The sequence below is a fragment of the Pelodiscus sinensis genome, chromosome 23 (assembly GCF_049634645.1).
Source record: "Pelodiscus sinensis isolate JC-2024 chromosome 23, ASM4963464v1, whole genome shotgun sequence".
NCBI classification, from domain to species: Eukaryota; Metazoa; Chordata; order Testudines; family Trionychidae; genus Pelodiscus; species Pelodiscus sinensis.
This window is the reverse complement of record NC_134733.1, coordinates 8,499,724-8,527,339: the sequence shown is the minus strand read 5'-3', so window position 1 is coordinate 8,527,339 and position 27,616 is coordinate 8,499,724. Positions and strand designations below refer to the sequence as shown.

General features: G+C 42.1%; 1 protein-coding gene across 10 annotated transcripts in view; it reads right to left on the bottom strand.

Moving 5' to 3' along the window:
- The window catches only part of VPS13D (vacuolar protein sorting 13 homolog D), a 223,547-nt gene that overhangs the window by 173,993 nt on the left and 21,938 nt on the right, over positions 1-27,616 (bottom strand). For all 10 annotated transcript variants that reach the window (XM_075906827.1, XM_075906819.1, XM_075906820.1 and 7 more), the window contains 14 exons: positions 27,397-27,497; positions 25,796-25,964; positions 20,399-20,491; positions 19,066-19,273; positions 17,616-17,795; positions 15,018-15,148; positions 14,467-14,539; positions 13,476-13,646; positions 12,338-12,468; positions 11,505-11,637; positions 6,636-8,861; positions 5,981-6,132; positions 2,773-3,807; positions 911-1,001 (listed from right to left, as the gene is read on the bottom strand). In XM_075906827.1, the coding sequence (XP_075762942.1) occupies positions 911-1,001; positions 2,773-3,807; positions 5,981-6,132; positions 6,636-8,861; positions 11,505-11,637; positions 12,338-12,468; positions 13,476-13,646; positions 14,467-14,539; positions 15,018-15,148; positions 17,616-17,795; positions 19,066-19,273; positions 20,399-20,491; positions 25,796-25,964; positions 27,397-27,497 (4,894 nt within the window). The remainder of the gene's footprint in view (positions 1-910; positions 1,002-2,772; positions 3,808-5,980; positions 6,133-6,635; positions 8,862-11,504; positions 11,638-12,337; positions 12,469-13,475; positions 13,647-14,466; positions 14,540-15,017; positions 15,149-17,615; positions 17,796-19,065; positions 19,274-20,398; positions 20,492-25,795; positions 25,965-27,396; positions 27,498-27,616) is intronic.

Here is a 27,616-nt window from a genome sequence, read left to right as displayed (position 1 = left end):
ATCTGTGGCGGGCCCTGGCTCCTGGATCAGCTGCCACCCCCACCTGTTCTCCTTTACTCGGCTAACTGGTTAAACACTATGTTTAACTGGTTAACCAGTTAAATGGGATTTTACATCCCTAAACCCGAGGCCTAAAAACTGACTAGTACGTATACATTCTGAAAACTAAACATTTTATAGATATGAAAATCTCTCTCATTGAGAAAAATCAATGTCACTTTTTATAAAACAAAACAAAAAAGATTAAAAAACGAAACCAATTAAGGTCCTAGCTGAATTGAGCATAAAGGTTTAAGTGTTCAGCATGCTACAAGGGCGCAAAAGTTGCAAAAAGAGGTTGTTGTGAGATTAATCCTCTAAACCGAGTACCCTATTCTTCACAACATGCTGGAAATTCTCTTTAAGATACACATTTGGATGGAATTAATATAAGACTGGAAAAGAATGGCTTCATGACTGTTTAAACAGAATAGTTATGCATAACTGTCTTTCACCATTGTAAAGGTTTACAAAAAACTAGACATGGCAGGATATAAAACGCCATTTACAGAAAATGAACTGGTTCTATATATTTATGGCACCTCCAACTACTCAGAGTTACCTAATCTATACAACCCTGGCTTTGAGCACAGCTTAAAGTGAATATATTTTTCAAAGTATTATGAGGGTATTCCTATTTCAGTGTTTACAAGGAACACCATAAGATACAGTATAAGTCATATGTGTGGAAAAACACTGGAAGCTATCAATACCAATTAACTACTGAAAGTCTGCATTCAAACTTGCCTGACCTGACAAGCAAAAAACGCCCAGTAAAGGAAAACCAGTTCAAGACGCTATTTCAAGTCCGTGAATTTTCCTCATTCTAAACTATATGCATTTTTAAATGTTAACTACCACCTATACTCACCTGTCATTTCCAGGTACGTGACAAGTTTTGACACATTAGCTTTAGCCAGCTCACTGGTCGCCTTATTCAATACTAAGGATAGGGAATGAACCTAGTCAAGCAAAAAAAAAAACAAGAGAGTGATATTATGTAATATGATCATAACTGGAACCAACTCTGAACTGACTAGAAAAGGGGGAAGTAAAGCCCCTCTTTCATTGAAAAACAAAAAACCCTCAATTTTAAAAGAAAACTTTTGCCATTAATACCCATATCATGCCCTCCACACAAGACTATCTAACTTGCCTGCCTTTCTGATGATCCAAGCCCCACGTTGGAATCCCTTATCACTCATTTTGTCATTGCATAAAGTTCAAGGGTTTTGTTCTTATTCACATGGTCCTTCACAGCTCTGCCCATCCTTCCACATCTGCTAGTCTCCTACTGCATTTTCCACTCTTCCAATAGCAGCCTTAACTATCCATTTCTCCCACAGTTGCCTTTGTGTTTCCCTCCAAGTATCCATTATACATGGAACAGCCAAGTGAACTAGCCAAGTTCACAACTCGATTCTCCTCCATATGCCATTTCAAGACACACTTCTACTATGACTCCTAAATGAACTCAGTCCACTAACAAAGGGCATATTGGGAGGCATGTCTCATCCTTTTGAGTAGAGATTTATTTACATTAAAAAAAACTCAAGTTACTCAGAACCCCTCAAGGACTTACTACAATTAATTTCATCCTCCTTCCCCTTCCCTCTTAATGTTTGTGCCTTGTCACAATTACATTGCAAGATCCCTGGGGAAACAACTGTATTCCTATGTGTCAGTGCCTAGCATAATGAATCGCCAATTTTGACCAGGACCTTTGGGACCTAAATGGGTGCAACTACCACCTAATTAGTCTTATAAGACTCATTTGGGGGTCTCAACACCACCGACTGCAAGTCATAGGGGGCTTGTTGAGCACCATAAGGATCTTAAGGATCTGCATCATAAGGATCTTAAGATTTTTAATTGACCGCTCACACTAGCTCTACAATTGTGGGCTCCAGTGAGCATTGAGGACCATAGCTTAACCACCCAAATCTTCTTTAGAAGGGTTCTTCAGAGATTTCCCACACACTCACCCCTCAAAATTTTAGGACACTCGTGGTTGCCCTCTTAATCCCTAAACCAGGCAAGCCTCCTGACACTTGGCAGGGGCCTCAAACTTAAGTGGAGCATATAAACCTCAAGAAGGTTATGGTGTCATCACTATAAGGATGTTTTGGGGGCCCAACAAAGCCAATTTCTCCCTAGAAGACTCATGAGGCTTGGTCATCTATGGCATGGGAGGATGACCCTAATTAGGAGTCAAATAAATTCTGACAAGCATAATAAAATATCCGAGATGCCTGGGGGTGATAAGATTTTGGGGTTCCAATTAGCCAGATAAAATCAGAAGGGAGCAAGAAGTCTTCCTAGTCTGCTCCCTAAGGATTGCGGAGGTGGCAACAGTATTGGGGCTCTGACTACTCTCCTACCGCACAACAGATGACAGTCTCTGTCCTCCTCAAATTATCATAGAACAGACAAACCCAGTATTCCAAAACACTGGCTAGCCAAGACTTTCCTCTAAAAATCAAATCTGTTCGCTTACCCCAAATACAACATCTTTGCAAAATGAGGGTTTAATAATAATCAAATTACAATTTATATGTAGTTCCCTCTAAAGACTTTGGAATAATTGAGATTTACTGCAATACTGTGCATAGTATACATATGAATGATCACCACTGTAAATATAAAATGTTAAATTAAAAACACACTATTTCCATAAAGCAATGCCTTATGGAGACAAACATGGTAAACCCCCAGCACCTCTATTTCTAGTACCTTAAGTTTCAACTTAGTGTTTACAGGATCCTCAACTTCAGAAGTCGGTAAGACATTTGTTTCTGATTTAACCATCTGCTGAATATCCTCAGGTTGTTGCTTCATAGCATGGTTGTCAGCAGTGGAGCCAATCCCAAAAAAATCCAATATCACCACCCAGGTTTGCAATGTTATTAAAACGTCAAGGCAATTGAAGTCAACATCCACGCTACGGTTAATTTTGTTATAGCAAGAAGAAAATTCAGAATGTTTCTTGTCCACTAGGAATATATTGATATGAACCAATGAATCATCAAAGTTATTTTTTCCAGAAGGGGCCTTCGACTTGCTTAATGTTGGAGAAGGAGGTGGGGTAAAAGGATATTCAGAATCAGCATCTTCTTTTTGTGCCTTACGGGAGGCACAAATTGGTCTTTGGTATAACTGAAAAACATTTGGTGCTTCTTCCATGTGGGAAGGGAGGGAACGTGGCATGTCTGGATACTCCACATTGGATACTGATGGGCAAGATTGGGAAAGATATTCCTTGTGCACTAAACTGGAGGGTTTGGGTGCACCCCGGGATACCATGAGGTTCTTGTGCATGGAATCTGGACTTTTTTCCAACAGGTCTTCCATCAACAGAGAACGCAAGGTAATCTGAACAGATAAAGTATGTGGATGATCCTTAGTGAATTCAACATCAAAGTCCTGAAACTTTAAGCTGACCAGACCTTGTGCTCCAAGTGTAAGATCTCCACATAACTGAACCTGGAGTTCTGAAATATGAAAGTTTGCTTGAATGTGGGTAAAAGATTTTGTTTCTCTAACAGGAATCGACTTGTTTGGAACAGCAGAAAAGCTGGAATGGCTGAACAATCCATTCTCCTTCCGTTCATTCGAGAACTCTGATCCTACACTACGAAGTAATGCTGAAGGAGAACTAGGATAAGTTGAAGATGTAGAACTGGATACAAATTTATTCAAATCTTCATCGTAAATTAAGTTGTCAAGGGTTTGCAAAACTTGCTCATACACATGTTTTGCTAGCACCACCTGCATTTAAAAACAGTCATCAATATTTTCCATATTCAGCAAGTGTGTAAAATATCTCCATACTTTCTTAATGTTAAAATTTGTTATAGTACTTTAGGCCCCAACAACTGACTTTCATTAAAATTCTGAAAACATCTTGTAGAAAATCTTGAAAAGCATTCTATTCATTATCAAGACTGCTTATCTGCTTAAGTGTATCTGCTTTGCTTCCTTCTACGCACCACCTCCATCCACCATTGTTATTTGATTTAAGAACATTCAAAACAAAAAGGCATATAAATTCTTAACATTTCATCTTTCTACAGTTTCTTCCCATAAAATTATACTCCTCTGTCACACCATCATAATTTCCACAGCAACTAATCAATATCACAGGTAAAGGATTAGCCTTTAAAGAAAACACTGGCTCAATTTATGGTGAATATTTGAAATACACAACAGTCTGTTTCAAACTGAAGGGAGGGTAGGTCTGACTAGAGAAATCCTGCATACAGCATAGAAGCTAGTACAGAAATTGAACTGTTCCACAAATTCAAGATTTCAATATCTGCAGTCGCACTAAGCTTGCATTGGAAATGCTAAATTAAAAATCGGGGGATTCAATCACAATGAGAAAGATACAACATTTTTGATCAATGATAACTTTGTGTTCGTTATAGAAACTATGAGATTTTCTAAATGCCATGTCATAACATAGTTTTAACAGAATTTGTTTTTAATTAAGGTTGGTAAAAATTACCAGAAGGACAGCTCTGAAGAGTTAATTCCTTTTTACCACAGCAGTAATGCACCCAGGCAGTGGCAGTACAGGCAGTCCCCGGGTTACGTACAAGATAGGGACTGTAGATTTGTTCTTAAGTTGAATCTGTATGTAAGTCGCAACTGGCGTCCAGATTCAGCCGCTGCTGAAACTGACCAGCAGCTGACTACAGGAAGCCCGAGGCAGAGTTGCTCTGCCCCGGGCTTCCTGGAATCAGCCTCTGATCAGTTTCAACAGGCTGAATCTGGACGCCAGTTCCGACTTACATACAGATTCAACTTAAGAACCCCAGGCGTCCCCAAGTCAGCTGCTGCTGAAACTGATCAGTGGCTGATTCCAGGAAGCCCGGGGCACAGCAACCCTGCCTTGGGCTTCCTGTAGTCAGCGCTGGTCAGTTTCAGCAGCGGCTGACTTGGGGACGCCTGGGGCAGAGCAGCTGGGGTGCTGCCGGGTTGGTCCAGTAGCGCGCAGAGCGGCGCTGCGGGACCAACCGGCAGTGCCCCAGCTGCTCTACCACAGGCATCCGGAGAAAAGCTTGGACTGCTGGGGGGAGCGGGTACTAGCTGCGCCCCCCTCTCCCCCCTCCGAGCAGACCAGGGAGATGCGAGCGAGGGACCGAGACGCACTGCGGTCCCGCCGCCTGGGTCCTCCGCGTATTTGCTCCGCGTCTCCCTGGTCTGTTGGTCTCCAGTATACCAGGGAGACGGGGAGCAAAGCCTCTGAGGACACTGGCAGCGGGACAGCCACGGCGCGTCTGGGCTGTCCGCTGCCCAGGTGCTCCCCATCTCCCTGGTCTGTGGAGACGTGGAGCAAAGCCGCGGAGCATGCGGGCAGCGAACAGCCCAGACGCGCCGCGGCTGTCCCGCTGCCGGCGTCCTCAGAGGCTTTGCTTCCCGTCTCCCTGGTCTGCTGGTCTCCAGCAGACCAGGGAGACGGGCAGCAAACCCCGTTCGTAACTGCGGGTCCGACGTAAGTCGGATCCACGTAACTCGGGGACTGCCTGTATATGCTTCCCACCCGAAAAATACCTTGACTTTGGGGAAACGATATGGGATGAAAGGATACTTTCTAGTGTCCTTCAATCCTTAACCTTTACTGAGATTCCTAACAAGCATGCCAATTAGGACAACTGTAGTGGGTGTTCTGGTGATGTAGCTGGAGGATGACTAGGAATGAGACAGCATCAACATATTTCAGGCAGACTACCAAAATGCTTTATGATACTAACTTCTGGACAGCATCGTCCTGGGTTAGATTTAGACTGGAAATCTGGAGGAAGAAAGCTCTGTATTCCATTTTTCAGTACCCTAAACAACTCAGTCCCTTACACTGTTCTTCTATATAATCAAAAAAGTCGCTCAGCAAAAAAATGGCTAACATAGATTTATACTGGTAAATATTAAAGTATCATACCTGAAGGGGATTGACAAATTTCCCCTCAATTCTCATAATGCTTGATATTCCAAGGTCTTCATTGCTCAAAGGGAATGTCAACTCTAAATCTCTGTCTACTGGGATCTTTTCCAATTTAAATTGGATAGTGGTGTTGTTCAGAATGTGAAAAGCTGTTATTAAAAGAACAACATACATTTTTATGCCCAACATCTACATTATTAAATACTAACCAGATCATACCAAAATATAACAGTTAAAATAAAATTTAAAAAATCTCACCACCCACCGAATACATGATTAACCTGGAGACTAAAACTGACTGAATAAGCACACCGCGGAAAAGACAACATAATTCTACTTTTGCTGATCTAATTGTGAATCTTTAGTTGTACTAAAACATATTTAAAAACTGTAGCTCTGATTATATTTTAGCAAGGCTGTGCATGGGTGCAACTACTGAATTTTCAGATTAGTATTGCAAAATCTGGATACAAATTATTTGTCCACATTGTAATTAAATTTCCAAACAGCACATTTTAGGAAAAGTCCCTCCCTCCCTCCCTTTAAAAAAAAAACAAACAAAAAAAAAAAAGACTGATTTATTCAAATACACCCCATGCTAATAATACGTTCCAGGCAAAAAGAAGAGATCAGAGTTTTTCATGGTACTTACCATGACCTTTATGTAATGACTCAAAAAAATCATGACGAGTAAAGTTGGATTCCTCTTGGCTAGTAACACTGCCACTACCTGAAGGAGAGTGCACCCCATGAGTCATCTCACATGTAGGCTCTTTCCTGACCATAAACTGGTTGCTATTTAAAGAATACATTTTAATATCTTTAATTTCAACTTGCAGTCTGTCACTTCTAGACTCGTCATCTCCTGGCACAAAATTTTGAATAGATATTTGCCCTAGATGTCCTACAAGCAGTTCAGGGCTACCTGGCTTGCGAGGTATTGATACAATTGGCGACTCAACATTTACATTTAAGATAAGTTTAATGGTATCAATTTTGAGAGATGATGATCCAAACCCATCTTCCTCATTATCTTCTAAATTGAAAAGATCTCTTGACCGTGGTGTTGTGTCAAAGAGAGAAACCATTTCACTGTACTCAGCAGTTTTAGTTGCCAGAACAGAGGTAACTTTTGTGGCTGCTGTCTTCAGCATGCTGCAGAAATTCTCTTCCAATTCATCCATGGATAAAGTTAGTTCTTTCAGAAATTTAGCTGAGTGGTTGTAATGTAAAGAAGCCATTTTGAGATTCAGGGAACATTCTTCTTTTGATTGCTCTGTGAAATTGAAGCTTAAAGCATCCGAGAGGCTACTTTCATCTTCAGGCCTGGCAAACATAGATTCAAAGTAGCCAGTATCACTGATGAGATTTTCATACCTTGCTGTATTCCCTATGCTGACAACATACTGGCTCTTAATGTTATCTTGTGTCAGATCCATAAGGCGCAAGCAGCCAAGAGAGCCGTTTACTTCCAACTTGCTACACATAGAGACATTAACTCTGGTGCCGCCAATGCTTGCTGTTGCAATTTTCCTGCCATATTTTTCTCCGTTTGCCATTCCAACTGTCCTAAGGAGGAGTATATTTAGCCAGTGAATGTCCACTTCTACATCTATATTTCGTGCATAGGTAGACTGAAAGGTTTCCTGCCCCCTGAAATTTCTTTCCAAGTCAGTCATTAAAGGTTGAGGGCTAGATTCTTCTTTTTCCTTTGGGAAAGATTTCTGGAGAAACCCAATCAGCTCAACAATTGTCTCTGGGTTAAGAATGATATCCAAATTGTTCACCTGCACGGATATCACTTGGACTGTGCTATCTAAATTCATTGATGGACATTCTGCACTCACAAACTGATATTCCAATTTAATCAGAGATTCTTGATCTTTTGCGTAATTACCAGATGAAGTATTTGAGGATGCAGCACATTTCTCTGTCAAATTGGCCACATTAATTGGATAGGCTTCATTTGGTCCACAAATAGGAGACTGTGCCCTATCATCTTGAAGACTTCCTGTCGGAACATCAAAACTAAGATTCTTGTGAGAAGCCATCAGAAGATCAAAATCGGAGCCATATGTTTGCATAGTGTCAACCAGTAGCAAACCATGAACAGTTAGTGACACTTCTACATCATAAGGCCTCTTCACAAAATGGGCATTGGTGCCAAAAACCTTAAGTACAGAGATATAGCGCCCATTGCTTTCAACACCTAACTGCATACAGTTAACTTTAAATTCAGCTAAAAGAAGTTGAGACTCTACAAGAACCTCTCTAGTATGCTGTTCAACCATCATAACGCTCTGTGTTAAATTCATTACAGAATCATGCAAACTTCCGTGCTGGTCCACCTCTGTGAAAATCTTCTCTTTCCCTATATGCAACACATCTGCAGACTTAGTTTCAGATGTACTCATCCTTGCAAAACAGTTCTTCAAAGCTGATATTTTATCCTCATTGATATGTATTTTCAAGTCTGGTAAATTCCCAGACAGGACAGCCCCTGGGTATTTTGGATCAGATGTGTATATCAGTCTGCGCTCCAACTGCAAATGAACATTAAATTTTTCTACCACGTGAGTTGGACCCACAACACTATCCTGAACATGTTTCCAGTTATCCTTCACTCGACCAACCATAATCTGAAGATCCATAAATGACAATGTGTATCTTTCATACATTTTTTTACTCATTAAGTGTGCTTGTAGTTGCTCTTCACTGATCTCTATTCCAGCCAATTCAGAAGTTTTGATTCCACAACTTGTGGTGGACTCAGAAGGTGGCGTATTGGGAGGAGTTGCTAGGGGTGTTTTATATTCATCATCACTCAGTTCATTGACCTCTGACAATAAACCATCAATACTCTTCATTTTAGACTCATCTGCAAATTAAGAAGGAGGGATTTATCAAACTCACACATTCTTTTCCTTTGGTTACTTATAAAACACTGACCTTATTCTGTATTTTGATTTTAAACAAAGGTTAAGAAATTGTCAGGGGAAATACTCTGTCACTTAGCACTAGTTTTGATAAAAGAAGAAAGCAAAAAGAAAAGTTACCACTCTTTCTTATAGGTGGTACAAAAGTGACACACATAACATATTAAAATTCAATTTAAAAAAAATTAAAGTTCTGTGATTTTGTGTTATTCAATTATATATTACAATTACATTATTTTACTATTACTGAAGGAGATTAGAGGAAAACATTTTTCACTTTATTGAACTGATGTATCTGACAATGCTTCTGGCCACTGAAGTAAGCCAATTTACTTCAGCAGGATCAACCCATTTGTACCAAATCAACTTTACTATCCATAGACAAGAATCAGTAAAGGCAATTAATCTGGCAAATTTCCACCTTTGATACCTTGAAAGGAGAGAAAAATCATGTCATTCAAAAGAATCTAATTCCTTTATAAACTTACTAGGGAACCCAAGTGGATGTTCTGGAAATAGCTTACACAGCATTTGCCCAGCTCAATCTAACAACATAGGTTTTTGATTCCGGACATACAACACTCTGGTCATTAGAAGAAGTGGGCTGTGCCCACAAAAGCTCATGAGACTATTTTGTTAGTCTTCAAAGTGCTACCATACTATTTGTTGTTTAAGTTGATAACATAGCAGTTACTAAAAAAAGCTGTGAAGATCTTGCAGAAATTGGTTTGTCGATATGCTAGAAAGAGGTAGAATGATATCTCTAAGGTATCATTGAGGGTGAAATTCTGTCAAGGCAGAAGTCCCATTAACTTCAGTGGGACCAGAATTATACCCCAGGGCTGCAGAGTTTATCAGTCTCATGCTATTTTCTACTGAGCAGACATTAAAACTTGGTCTTTTTATGGCCACATGGCTTCATTTTCAAAAATGAACAGTAAAGAGAGGAATCCAATGTAATAACAGTTATTTATTAGCTAGACAGTATTTTAAGCAACTCTGGTTCACATAACTTAATTTTTTTATAGTGTTTGAGCTCCTTTTTTATTTTTTGTACATTACTACTGGCACTATGAGTTAAGCTTAATTATAAAATAAATTGTTTTATTTATTGGATACTAAACAAGAAAATACATTTTCTCCCACTCTTCCTAGATTAGCCCTAGGGTAGTGTCACAGGGCTCCACATTTTGGAGAACATCCTCAAAACATGCTTTCTCTGAGACAGCCATTTCAGAAGATTCTAGACATATCTCTGTTTCTAAGCCTTTTTTCCTCCAATTCCCTGTGATAAGCACTCCCAGTTTCCCAAATGTGCCAGACACACAGGTTACAGATCTGAACAGCCCTATTCAGTCTTCAGATGGTAGGGGGCGTCCCTAGCCTCGTAGGGTGAATCCCGGAAAGATATGGTTGGCTCTGCCTGGCAGGGGAGGAAATAGCTCTCCACTGGGAATGGCAGTGCAGGGCAACTCTGTCCCCTGTGCTGGCTTTCAGCCCTACCCTGTTCCCATTGGCAGGGAATCCCAGCCAATGGAAGAAGATTGGGCAGTGCCCACTACTGCAGGTTGGGGAAAAGGCACAGGTAGCTCTGCATCTTCCCCCCGAAGCTGCACCAGATAGGTGGAAGGTGCCCACAAACTCTGTGCCTCCCACCCAAACCTGCTCCTGCATCCTCCCTCCTGCCCAGACCTCCAAACCCAGCCCACTTCTGCACCTTCCCTCCCGTCCAGAACCCAAACCCCCTGCCCTGTCCTGCGCCCTTCTTCCTGACCAGACCTTGCAGCACCACCATGCTCCCTGGTAGCCCCCTCCCACACACTGAACCTCGCATTTTTAAGACCAAACCAGAGCCTAGTGGGGCTCCACAAAATCCACAAGCCCCAAACCTCCAGAAGAGTTCAACTGGCCCTGGGGGATAGCCCTAAGCCAGGGGTAAAAAACCCTTCTTGGGTCAGGGGCCGCTGACCCACAGAAAAATCAGTCAGGGGCTGCACACAAGTGAGAGGAAAAGTGAGAAGCCCCTGACTGAGAAGACGACAACGACACTCCCCACATTTTCCTTGCACACGAGAGCCTAGAGGGGGCCAGACTAGTAGATTTTGTGTGTTCCAGTCCTGTGAGTGAGTGGCAGGGGGGTTGAAGCACCAGCATGGGCTCCCCAATGATGAGCCTTGGGGGCTGGATTCAGGCAAGCCGGGGATTGCAGTCAGCCCCCGGGATCTGGGGTCCCCACCCCTACCCTAAGCCTTGCCCCCAACGAGGCTGGAGTGCAAGCTGCAAAGTAAATGAGTGTGGCTCCTTTTTTTTCCTGCTTATTAGTGGAGGGCCAAATCTAAGAGACTTTTTTTTTTTTTTTTTTTTTGCTTTTCACTTACATGTGGCTCCCCCGACTGACCGAAAAAAGGTCTCCCACACCCCCAACCCTGGACTAAAGTCTATCACCCTACCTTTAAAAAAATCTCAATAAATATGCTGTTAATACTAGTAAAACTGTATGTGTGTCCAGGCAAAGAATGCTAGAATAGAACAAATATGTTTCTACCTTATATAGACAGACAGTACAGTTTATTTCCAGGCCATACCTTGGGAATTGGTAAGTAATATTCTCCCCAGATCCAGTACTACTAACACTGGGTCCACAAATCTGAAATCATCAGGGAAGATCACCTGAGGGGCAGAGATATTGAGGTACACTGTCCAACGTTTGCTGTCTTCCTGAAAATAAAATAAAATAAAATGAAATACAGTAAAAGCATACTCCAATAGGAATATTTTCCTTCTCATTACAAAACCAATGCAAGAATCAATCCTACACAAATTATAAATCTCAAATAGCAAATTTCCAATGATATTAGGTTACGTGGGTAAGCATAACATGAATTTGATGTTTTATGAAAAAATATCAGAGCCCACTTATTTTCTTCTCAAAGAAAAGAGCCTTAGAAACGTATCACATGTAAATTACTAATACTATTACCCTTTAATTATAAGAAAGGCAAAGAAGTTTCTGAGAATGGGTGAAACAACAAACTTAGGAAACATCCTTTAAGTGAGTCATATGATATAGTAGCTTTGATGAAAGTACAGACTGCTATTGCATATTAGAGCCAGTGAGGAGGTAGTATGAAATCATCTCACAAGCTCAAGAACAGGACAGAACTGCTCAGCCACTCACTACTTTTGTGTTTGTTTGCGTTGAAAAATTGGATTTCTTCACTGCAGGATGACTACTACATACATTTTTCAAAAAAGAGCAACACCCAACAGCTTCTACTGATTTCAACGGGAACTTGAAATCTGGGGATCTCCGAGGAGCCTTTCAGTGTTTCAGCAACCAAAATCAAAGGCAAGGAAACAAAACTCAATGCAATTTTTAGAGAAGAAAAAAAAAAAAAAAAAAAAAAAAAAAACTTACAATGAAATCTCCCACTAGTAAACGATCAATCGTTTGCCTGATTTCAGCCTTTGTCTGCATTTTAAGTTTGTTGTACTGTCTTCTAGCCGCTTCAGCCACTCTCACCTCCAGCTCAGACTGATATCCAAAACCTGCACAAAAGATTCAAATCTGAATATGTATAATTTTGTTCACGTATGGCCAAGTCAAGGAGAAGCAGTGAGAACCTTTGTATTTATTGACTGTGATTTATAAAACATTAAAAATATAAGCTAGAGTTATAATTTTTTCATCTTTAACAGATTAAACAAAAGCCAGGAAAGCGCATGAAAATAGATAGCCAAAGATTGTATCTATAACCTGGAGTGACTGTTGCCAATAACAGCCAAAAAAACACTAACTGTACTGCAAATGATTACTTACCAGAAACAGAGCTTTTAAGCAAACAAAGGATTTCTAAATTCTTTTTTGAACTTTATGACTGGTCACACCTTCCATTTCAATTTCCTGAACAAAACCTGACTGAAAGTACTTAGGGGAATTTATAAGAGGGGCAACGAGGCAGCCAAAATCCTTCCTAACTATATCCCTGTCCCTTGAGGAATATTCGGATCTTGTGAAAAGGAAGGAAAACTATTTCTGTACTAGGCTTGTCCCACATCTTGCTGCTATCAAACTATTAGTATTCAAATACTAAGGACTCAAAAAGAATAATTTATTGTTCCTTATTCACATCCTTTCCGCCCCCAGAAGCAAACATGCACAGCTGAAGTTTTAATGGCAGCTGACACAAAGTTCAAACTCAGGCCTTAAGTCCTCCTGTCAAGCAAGGGTTACAAAAGTCCTTATGGAAGGGACATAAAAACTGTAAAAAGGAAGACACTCCCTGACCAAGTCAGGACTGGCAAAGACAGATTTGAAAAAGGGACAGATTGTGACAATGTAGCATCTTCAAGAGGTGTAAATTAAAGGTGGATGTGTAGAGGAATATCCTGAAGGTACACTTTCTTTGCAACAGAAATCAAGGGAAGTTCCACACTATTTCTTTATTTGTATTTACAATGGGAACTTTTATTGCTGCTTTACTAAATATGAGAAATCAATCAAATTTGAGAAAATAAAGAAGACATGAAAAAAATATAAAACAAAAAAGGTTAACCTGAGGTATGAACCCTTCCCTTGTAGAAGAAATCGGCTACTTTCTTAATGGCTTGTGGATTGTAAATAATATTTAGAGGTCTGGTACTGACTTCCAGGCGTCTCTCAAAATTGCTGCGGGCTGGGTTTCTCTCATACAGCATCTCAAATACTGGTGCATCGGGGTCTGCATCTGAATCAAAAGAACAAAAAAAAAATCTAACAAATATCTTTAAAGGAAAAGTTGGTGTGGAGTAGTAAAATATTTTTTTATTTGCATTTTGGGTTTAATATTTGATGAACAATTACACCATATCATTTGAAAATTTTAAATTACAATGGATATGCTCATGTTGGTACACCAAAAGCAGTTCAATTTAAAAAGAAACAGTAATAGATTTTAGAGCCAAAGGGGATAATCAAGACTGTCTACCCATTGCAGGTCCCAGAATGTCATCCACCCACTCATGTAATAGACCATTTCTGGAGTCCTCTAATCATGATTTAAAGACTTAAAGTTACAGACAATCCACTTACATGAAACAGAACTGTACCCTATACTGCAGAGGAAGGCAAAAACCTTCCAGGGTCTCTGTCAATTTGACTTGGGGGGAAATTCCTTCCTGACCCTTCCTGGCAGTGTGCATCTATAATTAAACAACTGGGAGCCTAAAATTAGGTTTCTAACTCAAGCAGCAATCTCATTTCCAAAGAGGCAGAATCTCTGCAGTTCCTATTGAGTTCAATTTATCAACATTAGGCCATTTATTTAAAGTTTAACCACACAGTCTTGCAAATCTGCTCTGCAGAGGTGGATCTCTGAGCCCATGCAAAGCCCCACTGACTTCCAATAAGCGTCACTATGCAAGTTAAGAGTTCAAGCATGGATTTAAAATCCTAATGTTAGGCACCAGGTTTTGAAATTGTTTAGCTTACTTATTTCACTAATAGTATTTTTTTAAATGTATAAGATGCTTGCATATTCAGATCAGGCATAAAAATGAAACTATTACCAGTGCTCTGATTAGTCATTTCTGAAGACGAAGTTTGGAAACCAAAGGAAGAGACACAGCCAACCTCTTTTTGCTAATTAGAACACACAAAAAAAGAAAATAAGCGTATAGAAAAAAAAGTTATTTAGTGTAACTACACAAATAAAGTAATGTTTTTCCTTACAGACACTTTTATAATGCAAGTGAAATCAGAATATGATAGATAAAAGACTTCAAGTCTTCATAGCTAAAACAAAATCAAATCTTTCATCCCCCTCTTGTAGAAACACTTACATTCTTCAGTGATAATACCAGAAGAAAAGTTCCTAGATTCCAGGTTTGTAATCTAAAACTAGCTGCAAATGAAGGAAGGCCTCCATAGGAACCCAGGTTTTTCAGGGGCAGGGGAAATGATTTGAGAAATAAAGCAAGAATTAACTCTCTAGCTAATTAAGCAGCAGCACTCATTGTTCCAAAGCTAAATTCAGTCCAATAATAGGCTCTGAATAATTATATTAATCCTGAAATGGCAACAGTATTGTATCAAGATGCAACTGCATTCTTTTACTTACAGGATTAGGAAAGACAAGAACAGGAAATATAGTCCCTTCTGTTGCTAAATCTCGCAGAAAGAGTCCACCCAGTTGAACTTTAAGAAGAGAAGAATTTCTGCGAGGAAGGGATTCTGCTAAGATCTTCACACCTGTAGAATAAAGACATAAGTGACTGTACTGCATTCTAGAAAGAATAAATGAATTTATAGATCACAGACAAGTGTCATCTAACATGTTCATAAACAAGCTAAGAAACAGGAGAAAAGCTGAGACTGATTTTTTAAGACTGCCAGTGTAGCATAACTGACCAGTTTTACATTGCTAAGGAACTTCAAATTGAAGAGTTAAAGCTCTTGTACTAGAAGGGTTTGGTTTTTTTGGTTTTTTGTGCAAGTAATATCCTTTGAAGTGTGTATACATATTTGCATCAAACAGTTGAAAAATGAATTTTGGGACAGGTTTCTAACAGCACCTGTTGCACATTCATTTCTGTGGATTTATTATAAATAAATGGACACACTAGGTCACATCAAAGATCCATCTAGCCCAGTATCCTGTTTTCCAAAAATCAATGCCAGGTGCTTTAAAGAGAATAACCAGAATAGATAATCATCAAGTAACCCATCCGGTTGCCATTCTTAGCTACTGGCAGGACTGAGGTTCAGGGCTTCCCATAGGCCAGATTTACTTTTCTGGGGTTCTGGAGTTAGTGGATTTTATGGACCCCCTTAGGCTCTCGGGTGGGGACAAAAATGAGAGTTCAATGAGCAGGACAGGGCTGCCAGTGAGTGTTATAGGAACGGGGTGCAAGATCTGGGAGGAAAGTGGAGTACAGAAGGGGGAGAGATTGTGAGGTCTGGGTGGGAAGTAGGGTGCAGAAGCAGGCTGGGAGTAGGGTGTTTGGCCAGGAGAAGGGAGCAGGAGCAGGGAAGTGCAGAGTGTAGCCAGGACGGAGGGTGTAAGGAGCAATGATAGATGCAGGAACAGGGTGCAGATAGATATCTGGCCAGGAGCAGGGAGTCTAGCCGGGAGTTAGGGAATACCTGGGGATAAAGCTGGGGGGCAGAGTGGCTGAGGGGTTTCAGGGAGATGGGGGACAGGGTACTCCTGGGAATAGGGCTGGGGCCCAGGGAAGAATCATTGTTATTATGGTGACAGAGCTTGGCAAGGCCTAGGCAAGACAAACACCCAGCAGCGGGGGCAGGACATTTCTATGGAGCAGGGCGGGGTGGCACTCCTCCACCTGTAGCTCCGCAGCCTGCAGCGGTGGGGAGTTTACTTGCTTCACCACCACCAGCCCCCACACACCCTCCAAGCAGCTGCAGCCTTGCAGCTGGGCACCAACCGCAAAGCTCCAGAGGCAGCATGGGCTCCCTGCTGCGTGAGGGAGTGGGGGGTACCGGGCTCAAGCACTTTGAGAACCATTGAATTAAAGAGAGCTCTGGAACAACTCATCCCCGCAGGAAAACTGGGGCTGCTCCAGGCATCCATAGCAAGCCTGTGGGCTGGAGCAGCCCCCCGACTCACAGCAGGCGGGGAGCAGCTCCAGCCTCCACCAGTTAACTGGTCCCAGCAAGCATCACTGGTTAAGGGTGACGTTTACCATTTAACCTTTCACATCCCCAGTGGTCAGAGGCATCTAGTTTGTATTAACAATGTCTGCACTAGTAAAAATATGCAGGAAAGAGTCAAATGTTACTAACATTTGTAGTAGGAAAAGAGCCTGAGATATAAGCCCTTGTATCAGGAGGCCTGATATGAAGTGTCTGAGTTAAGTAATGGACAAATTTCAGCAATTACATGTTTACATAAACACATGTTAATATCCCTAATAAAAACTTTGGTGCTACTACTACAGTATTTTATGGATATCTATGAACACAGCAGAACTGTAAGTTCATACATCTCTTCACCTAATGAAGTCAGGGTATGTCTACATTGTTTTTTTCACATCCCTGACCAACAAAACACCCCGACCAACAAAAGTTTCACCAACAAAAGGACAAATATGGACAATGCTATTGCAGTGAGAAATGCTCTCCTGCTGACACAGGTACCGCCACTTGTTTCGGAGTGTTTTAATAAAGCAAGCAAAAAAGTTCTCCACCGCCAGCATAAAGCCATTACATGGGAGACCTTAGAGCACAACAGTAAAGCTGTGCTGCTGTAAGATCTGCAGTGTAGACACAGCCTAAATGTATGGTCATCTCCTGTTCCTTTGCTGACCACTTTAATAATGTTTGTTTTATTATCACTTACTTATCTGAACTAAAGGACTAAATACCAGAAAAGAATTTATTTATAAAGTGACTGTGAAACTGTTCAAATAATTGAAAGTAAAAAGATTTATCATCACTCTATACACAATAAAACAAATGAAAGTTCAATCAATTGCTGTTGTAGTCACAGTCTCAATTATCTACTTCAATCCTAATATAATTAAAATAGCAACATATAAACAAATGAAACACAGCCTTCCCAAGGGAAGTGAAGTCTTGATCTGAATTGTTTCCATACCGTTCCATGACATTAGCTCAGCCACGAGCAACTGCAATGTTTAAAGCGGGCAAAGCTCTTGTCTTATTTTAGGTCTGCATTTGAAATATAGTATGTTACCTGAAAATTCCAGCTGCATGAAAGCACTTTCAGTTGTACAGGGAGTCCTCTTCTCCTTATGCAACAAGGTGACAGTACCACCATGCAACTGGAGATTTAATTTAGCAAACACATGATCTCTCTTAGTAAATGTGTTCATATTGGAGGCATCTGCAGCTGGATCAAAAAATTCATCAGCACCTAGTTTACAAAACGAGAACAAGGTGAATTTAACAAACAAGCTACATGACAGCTAGTGAGCCAAGACCTGAGATTTAGTTTTCAGTAAATGACAAAGATGACCCCATCACCAGACGGGGCAGGGAGGAATGAACAAGTAGAAAAAAAATGGTATTCCTGGCTCAATCAGAACTCAGGGGTTTATTGCAGGAGAGACACAGTTATTACTACAGATTGGACCTCTTTGGTCCGGCACCCTCGGGACCTTACCAGGTCCTGAATGAGGGAATTTGCCAGCCATGGGGAAGTCCCCCTCTACCAGCCCCCCAACCCACCTCTCCTCCCCTCCCCACTGCCAGCAATAGCCACCTCCCTGTGGGGCTGCTGTGGTCCCAGCAGCCCGGACTGCCGCATCCCCGGCCCCGCTACTGGGGCTAGCAGGACTGCCGCATCCCCAGCGCTGCTACTCGGGCTAGTGGAGCTGCTGCATCCCCAGCTATGCCTCCACTACCACAGTTGCTATGTCCCCAGCCCTGCTACGGGGTTTGCCGTGGCTGCCACATCCCTGACTCCAACCCCGCTACTGGGGCTACTGCAGCCCCAGCTGTGCTATTAGGGCTCCAGCCCAGGTCCCAGCCCCAGCAGCTCCAAGCTGCCAGTCCTCTTGGCACTGGGGCTCCCAGCCAGGACTCCCTGGTCCAGGAACATCTGTGGTCCAGCAGCCAGATGAGGAGGTCCCAGTTTTTGGAGGTCCAACTTATATAAACAATTAAAACAGTGCAGACAGCTGTAGTTTTTATGCTACTTTAGAAGTTAGCAATCAATTCTATCAGAAAACAACAAATTTTAATTTAATTATAGCAATTAAAATAATTTTTAAATGTTTCTCCTTTATAGATATTTATTTAGAAATGTAAAGTCTACAGCTCTCTTAGTGATGGGAATTATAAGAATTATTTCTGTTCATCAAGTACCTAACTACGGGTACATCTACACTGTAAAAAAAAAAAAAAAAAAAAAAAAAAGCCTCAGAGCCTGGGTATACTGCTTTAGGTTCATGGGGCATGTGCTACTGGACTAAAAATAGCAATGTATAGGTTCCTACTCAGAGTGGATCCTAGCCTCAGAGATCCACCTTCCCAACCCAGTTGCAACCCAAGCAGTCTACACAATTTTTAGTCCCACAGCATAAGCCCAAGTTGACACAGACTCTGAAACTCGCTGGTACTTTTTTTTTTAAATGTAAATATATTCCCTAAATGATCATTTTTCAGATAAAATATCATCATACCCCGTATGTCTTCAGGACTCCACTGTTCTTGTGTTTCTGGTAGAAGTCCTTCAAAAGGTTCACCTTCATATGTTTCCTGAGAGTATCCATACCAGCCTCCCCACCCAGGAAACCATGACTGAAGATACTGCAGCATCCCACTGCCACTGCTACATTCAGGATCTGTAGGAGAAACTCCAGGGGACTCAGAGAAAGGCTCTTTAACACTCTGTCCCAAATAAACAAAAACACACAGATATTAGGACAAATAAATGAAACACTTTTTCCTAAAACTCCAGAAATATACGGTTTCTTACTATGATTCCATCTACTACTTGCTTAATAAATATTCTTAAGCATAATTATCATGCAATGCTATTTTCACTTATCAAATATAATACTGTGTTATCTGAATGGGCTATTACCAGAATCTTGTTTTATACATTCTAAACTTATTAATACAGTTAGCTACTAGCTATAGGCATACGTAGGACTTAACATTTCTGGACTTACACACATCAGTTCCTAATTTTTCTTACTTAGATACTCTATCAACCTAACAGTTACCAGAATCTTTTGTTATGCACAATCTACCATAAGTCAATCCACAATTATTTACCTTTAACAGAACTCTAACCCAGGGTTACAAACAGTGGTTTACATTACATTTTATGAAATGGTGCTTCAAGTGGGGATGTGAATACGTATCCGTGTACATGGTTAACTGATGAGACTGGGCTCATCAGTTGACCCCCACAGTTACACTCAGTCTCCTCCCCGCTCCTACTGCTTCTGGTAGTGGGCAGAGGCAGCCAGTGGGGAGGTGGGAACCAGTACGAGCGAGATGCCAGCTTAAAGCTGGCTCTCCATGAGCACCAGCTCCCCCCTGCCTCCTGTGTGTAAACATATAATGGCTAAAGAAAAGAAATGTCAACGGTTACACATTTACAAAAACAAACAAATTTTAACAACCTTCGTTTAAAGGGTCAATATTTGTATAATTATAAAAGGACCAACTCTTCAGAAAATTCCATTATATGTTTGAGTCTAAATTCTCCCTTTTAATATTAAAGAGGAAGAGGAGTTGCTAGTACAGAGGCTGATGTTATCATTTAAGATTGTCAACATATGGCTGGGGAAGGGAGTTTGCTGCCTAAGCACCCTAATAACAGCACTCACTATATCATTGTTGAAGAATGTGAGTATGGATTCTGATTTTAGCACTAGCATCACACTACTTAGCAGGAATATACAGTACATGCTACAATACTTTTTACAACAATGAAAATACAACTACTCGCAATACTGCACCTTTAAGATCTAAATATTAGCCAGCATATAGAAAGTTACTCACCTCAGCTACTTCATGGAATTTCTCATAAACAATCTCACGTAAAATCTTCATCTCCTCAAATGTCTGCTCTTCTTCAATACGATGCATTTCCTCCTGAAGTGGCAAAAAGGTTTATACTCTTCAAAAATGTACACTCTTAGATGGAGATTCTTTCAAACATCTCGGACTGAGCAGCACAAATGCCCTGATTATCATTGGGACGTGCCCTCCTAAATCCTGTAGGTCAATTTGAAAATCTCTAGAGAAGGAACTGGCGCACAGCCATGCAATGAAAATCCAAGGCAATTTGCTCATTTAATATACAATTAAACTGAATGCAAATATGGATCTATGCTACAGGTACATAAGAGCCAAAATTGGAATTCAACTTACAAGTATGGACAAAGAAAGCTATGGAAATATTTCATAGAATCATAGGACTGGAAGGGACCTCGAGAGGTCATCGAGTACAGTCCCCCACCCTCAAGGCAGGACCAAGCTCTGTCTACACCATCCCTGACAGATGTCTATCTAACCTGTTCTTAAATATCTCCAGAGAGGGAGATTCCACCACCTCCCTTGGCAATTTATTCCAATATTTGACCACCCTGACAGTTAGGAACTTTTTCCTAATGTCCAATCTAAACCTCCCTTGCTGCACTTTAAGCCCATTACTCCTTGTCCTGTCCTCAGAAACCAAGAGGAACACATTTTCTCCTTCCTCCTTGTGACACCCTTTTAGATATTTGAAAACCACTATCATGTCCCCCCTTAATCTTCTTTTTTCCAAACTAAACAAGCCCAGTTCATGAAGCCTGGCTTCATAGGTCATGTTCTCTAGACCTTTAATCATTCTTGTAGCTCTTCTCTGTACCCTTTCCAATTTCTCCACATCTTTCTTGAAATGTGGCGCCCAGAACTGGACACAGTACTCCAGCTGAGGCCTAACTAGTGCAGAGTAGAGTGGCAGAATGACTTCACGAGTTTTGCTTACAACACACCTGTTGATACAACCTAGAATCAGATTTGCTTTTTTTGCAACAGCATCACACTGTTGACTCATATTCAACTTGTGGTCCACTATGACCCCTAGATCCCTTTCCGCCATGCTCCTTCCTAGACAGTCGCTTCCCATCTTGTATGTATGGAACTGATTGTTCCTTCCTAAGTGGAGCACTTTGCATTTCTCTTTATTAAACTTCATCCTGTTTACCTCTGACCATTTCTCTAACTTGCTAAGGTCATTTTGAATTATGTCCCTATCCTCCAAAGAAGTTGCAACCCCACCCAGTTTGGTATCATCTGCAAACTTAATAAGCGTACTCTCTATCCCAATATCTACATCATTGATGAAGATATTGAACAGTACGGGTCCCAAAACAGACCCTTGCGGAACTCCACTTGTTATCCCTTTCCAGCAAGATTTAGCACCGTTAACATTTTCTGTGAAGAGAATTCATTTTTTGAAACCAAATGCATCAGACACAGTGTACTTGGCAGACCTGCTCAATTCTTGCATGGTAAGCAAGAACGTCAATCAATGGTCTACAGCATAGAGTATATGAGTGATGGTGGGGAGCATCCCACAAGGGGACTTGCAACCCTAGAATAAAAAACGGATGTTTCTTGGAGCTTGAGGGAGCCTATTAATAGCAAATATATAAACCACCAGATGGTTTACAATGCCAGAAAAAGTCTTGCCTATTAAATAATGTTCCCAAATTTTGTGACTGGGTATATAGATGCGCAAATCCAATTTCAAAAGAAGCTATTTGATATTACACTAAGTAAAATATTACATAATCAAATATACATTTTTCAAATTTACATTAAAGAAGTTATTTTGGTTACAAAGTCCAACCGTAAATGTGCACGGAATGAGGAATGAGTCTGGACAAACTGCTATCATGGAATTCAAGATAATATCAAACTGCATGGCTACGTCTACACTGTGCATTGTTGTGGAAGATATGTGAATGAGGCATAGCGATGAATATCGCCGCGCCTCATCTGCATACCTAATGCGCCGTCATTTTGCAGAAGGGGCTTTTGTGTAAGAAGGAACTATCAACACAGCTCCTTCTTGCGCAAAAACCTCCTCTTGCACAGGAGCCGTTATTGCTGCTTATTTTCAGGAAGACTGTCTCATGCGCCTCATCTGCATACCTAATGAGCCACCATTTTGCAGAAGGCGCTTTTGTGAAAGAAGGAGCTGTCTACGCTGCTCTTTCTTGCACAAAAAACCCCTCTTGGGCAAAAGCCGTTCTTCCTGAAAATAAGTGGCATAACGGCTCCTGCGCAAGAGGAGGGTTTTGCACAAGAAAGAGCAGTGTAGATAGCTCCTTCTTACACAAAAGCCCCTTCCGCAAAATGGCAGCTCATTAGGTATGCAAATGAGGCGCACCGATATTCATCGCCGCACCACATTTGCATATCTTCTTGTGCAACAATGCACCGTGTAGATGTAACCCGATAAACATAAGGAACCAAAATGTAGGCTGTATCGGCAACCTTATATCTGACATTCCAAGTGCTTTATTTTGCAACCTAAACATTCCTTTAACTGAGTTTTTGTATGAAATTTCCTACATGAGTTTAATAAAAGTTTTTAAAACATTCTGTGAATTACCACTAACAACCCACCCAAAATGCATCATCAGCAAGGTTTCATCCCTGAACCTTCAGTCCTGTGGCACAGCTTGAGCTAAGGAGTAACTACATTAGCTAGTTGTAGGGGATGGTAATCCTAGCAACATAGCCTCATAAACAAGAGGGGAGGAGGAGACAATGGAACTACTTAGGCTCTCCCCGCCCACCTGATCAGCCCCAGTACATGGCCCAACCCAAGTCACTCCCAGAAGCTAGAGCAGTGGTCTCCAACCTTTTTAAGCATGAGATCACTTTTTGAATTTAAGTGCAATCCAAAATCTACCTTAAATGTAAATACCCTTGCCCCGCCTCCATCCCACCCCTTCTCCAAGGCTCCACCTCAGCTCACTCCATCCTCCCTCTTCCCTCTCTTGCCCATCCGCACTCACTTTCATCACACTGGGCAGAGGGTTGGGGTGCAGGCTCTGGTCTTGGATTAAGGGATCTGGAGTGTGAGAGGGGCTCTGAGCTGCTCTTAGGGCAGACAGATGGGATATAGGAGGGGGTTCCAGGTGCAGGCTCTGGGACCACGTTTAGATGCAGGGGTGCCTGGCGTGCAGGAGGGGGTTCATGACTGGCGTGCAGGAGGGGGTTCAGGATGTGGGTTCCAGCGGGGCACTGCATACCTCATGTGGCTCCTGGCTGGTGGTGCAGTGGGATTAAGGCAGGCTCACCTCTGCCCTGGCCCTGCACCACTCCCTAAAATAGCCAGAAAACTCCATCCCAAGTCCTGTTGTGCCCACTCTCTGCTCTGTGAAGATAGAACACAGAGTGGGAGGGGCCACCTTGACATCAGCACCCCTCCTCACCCCCACCTGGCCTGCATGGAAAGCAGGAGGCTTCCAAGGGGGAGGGGCAGATCCAAGACTAATGGCAGGAGATGCACAGCAGTGGGAGGAGCAGCAGCTGAAGTGCAGGCACTTGATAGCCATGTGGCCAAACCTGTCAGAGGCTCCAAGATCTACCAGTAGATCCCGATCTACTGGTTGGTGACCACTGAGCTAGAGGAATGCCTGCCTCATGCTAAAGATGGGCCATTGGGGCCTTGTGCCAGATAAGGGAAGTCCAGGTCAGCTCTCTCCTGCTCCACTACAATAGCTCTGGAGCTCCCGGGTGTGCACAGTATGTGCTGCTGTTCTGGCAGCAGCATAGGCCTGGCTCTTTAGAATGTTTGTGTTCAATTACTTGGACATGCTGCAAATCACAAGGCAAATGGCAATTTTCAAAAGTTTATAGCTCAGCCAAACCTAACTCAAATTTCACAGAACAAGAAAAAGGCATGTCTCTAGCTACAGGGCTCCCTCCCAGGGGAATTTTGAAGGTCTGTGTTAGAGATTAAAAAAAAATTTTTTTTTTAAAATCACAAGAATCTTATATATAAAGGAAAGTGCTAAGAAATCTAAATATAGGAGTCACCATCAGCACCCTCAATAACCAGGCTTGTAAAACTTTTGAAAACATGAGCACACTTGTATGTTCCTTGCTCATATGAATCATCCCTCTTTACTAATGCAAATAAGAAATACATGAGAATAAAGGTCAAAAGGTCTGAATGTCTCGTCAGGAGCACCATAATTTTCACAATGCAAACTGCAGGAAAACAATAGCATGTCTGTCTTCTTGTTGAAAACCAAATCTTGAAAGAACTATCTTAAACATAAACATTTTTTGTCCTACGCTTCCCACTTCATAGCATGGAAGGCTTGGGACACTATCTAGTCTTGCATTTTAAAGACTTTCAAGTCTGTGTAAAAGTTTCATTCTTCATCTATGAAGAGACCAGCATGAATAATTAGTGAAAAAGCACCACCGATAACTGTGAGAAATAAGTAATGGTAGAAGCAGATTATTTTTTTTACAATACAAAGAGATTTTGTAAATTTGTTGCTACACAACAGATTTTTAGCAAATTTAAAATAATTCTACAGTTAAAACAGATAAATTTTACAATAAGAACATAAGCAAGACACATTTAGTTTCATTTCAAAAAGATCCTGGGGTGTCTTATATTGAGATATTATCTATACGGGCAGTCCCCGGGTTACGTACAAGATAGGGACTGTAGGTTTGTTCTTAAGTTGAATTTGTATGTAAGTCGGAACTGGCATCCAGATTCAGCCGCTGCTGAAACTGGCCAGCGGCTGACTACAGGAAGCCCGAGGCAGAGTTGCTCTGCCCCGGGCTTCCTGGAATCAGCCGCTGATCAGTTTCAACAGCGGCTGAATCTGGACGCCTGGGACAGACCAGCTGGGGCGCTGCCGGGTAGGTCCCCGCAGCGCCACACCTCGGCGCTGCAGGGACCAACCCGGCAGCACCCCACCTGCTCTACCCCAGGTGTCCCCAAGTCAGCTGCTGCTAAAACTGATCAGGGGCTGATTCCAGGAAGCCCGGGGCAGAGCAACTCTGCCTCGGGCTTCCTGAATTCAGCCGCTGGTCAGTTTCAGCAGCGGCTGACTTGGGGATGCCTGGGGCAGAGCAGCTGGGGTGCTGCCGGGTTGGTCCAGTAGCACCGAGGAGCGGCGCTGCGGGACCAACCCGGCAGCGCCCCAGCTGCTCTACCCCAGGCGTCGGCGAGAAAAGCCTGGTCTGCTGGGGGGGGGGGGGGCACACTAGCTGCGCCTCCCCCCCCACAGCAGACCAGGGAGATGCGGAACAGCTTTTCTCGCCCCGGAGGACGCAGGCCCCGTTCGTAAGTACGGATCCGACGTAAGTCGCATCCGCGTAACTCGGGGACTGCCTGTACTGTACAGTGCTTGCAAATATCAATACCTGTTCTGCAGTAGATAGCGGGATGCCTTTTAACCTACTGTAATACATATCTGTGTAAGACACAGCATCTTGGGCCCGGCGGAATGCAAAGTCCCATGTAGAACGTTGCCTCTGTTCTCTGATCTCTGATAGATTAGCATTCAAAGCAAAGATCCACCATTCTCGGCAGCTAAAACATGACAAACAAATATATTTCCAGTTAGCTTATTTTCAAGTCAGGGAAGGGTGGGTGAGAAAAAAAAAAAAAAGAGACACACTAGCCTAATAAGGTATTGGAATAAATGGACACCACAGTCTTAATGGCACGTTAATCAGCATGTCCTAATATTACAGTAAAAAATGCTATCTTCTTTTCATCAGCTTCTGATACTTTTACTCTTGATACAGACATGTTAATGGAGGGTATGGGGTTCCCCAGCTGCTTCAACAACAAAAAAAGCCAACTCATTTCATAGAGGCAAGGGCAAAATTCCCATATTGTTTTCATTGATTCTTGTAATTTGTGACAGAAGCACTTAGAACCTTGGATCACTGCAACTTTTATTTTAGGTATCAATCCAAATTAATTAAATATACGGCAACTAGGGCCTGCTCACTACACTTGCGAACTCCCCTCTCTCTATGGGTCGGTGCCTGGCCAGGACAGAGGGGGCAAGAGCGGACTGGGAGTAGGTGTCTGGCCAGCGGGAGGAGGCAGGAGTGGGCTGGAGATGTGGGGTCTCAGCAGAAGCGGTGAGGGGGCTGAGGTTGGGTTTGGATGGCGGTGGGGAAGCGAGATGGGGTGGGGGTTGAGCTTGGATGGTGGAGGGGACCCAACAACGCTGGAGAGAGGGGGGCTCAGACAGCAGAGGGACCCAGGGGCAGGAGGGGTCATGCTCAGATGTTAGAGGGCACCCAGCCCCAGCAGCTCCTCCCTGGCGGTGCAGCCCCCCACAACATGAAGTGGGAGCCAGAGCAGCCCATGACATGAGGGAACGGCACTGAGGCTGGCCATAGCAGCGGCTGAGGATGAGGGCAGAGGCGGGTGGCATTGGCGTCATGGGGATGCAGATGACATGATGATGTCACTCTGTCATCCTGAAGGAATTTTTTTTTTTTTTTAATATATAGAGAGAAACATAAATCACCTAGTAGAACACAGAGTATTAGAACTAGAATATAATTTAAATATATTTCTAAATTCAGTGTACTACATAATCACTAATTAACATAAGAACGGCCGTACTGAGTCAGACCAAAGGTCCATCTAGCCCAGTATCCTGTCTGCCGACAGTGGCCAGCACCAGGTGCCCCAGAGAGGGTGGACCAAAGACAATGATCAAGCCATTTGTCTCCTGCCATCCCTCTCCAGCCTCTGACAAACAGAGGCCAAGGACACCATTTTATCCGCTGGCTAATAGCCTTTTATGGACCTAACCTCCATAAAATTATCTAGCTTCTCTTTAAACTCTGTTATAGTCCTAGCCTTCACAGCCTTTATGATTTTTTCTCCTACTTTTGGACTAAATAGTGTTGTTTAGATATGTGAAAAATAAACATATGAACACCCAAAAGGATATTTTTATATCATTACATAAAAATATAAGCAAAAAAACCCTTACTTGCCAGCTACCATAACCTTTGGTTTCCATTTTCTGAATTTTAGCTGTCTCTCTTTTCGATCCAACTCCTTTAAGAACTCCATAATTTGCTGATACTGTATCTTTTATTAGAATAGCATAAATAAAACAGTGTTAGTATATTCTGTTAAATTATCAGAGCAATTTTTCATGTATCTGCACAATGATATAATCAATTTTACATTCTGTGGGTCAAATGAAC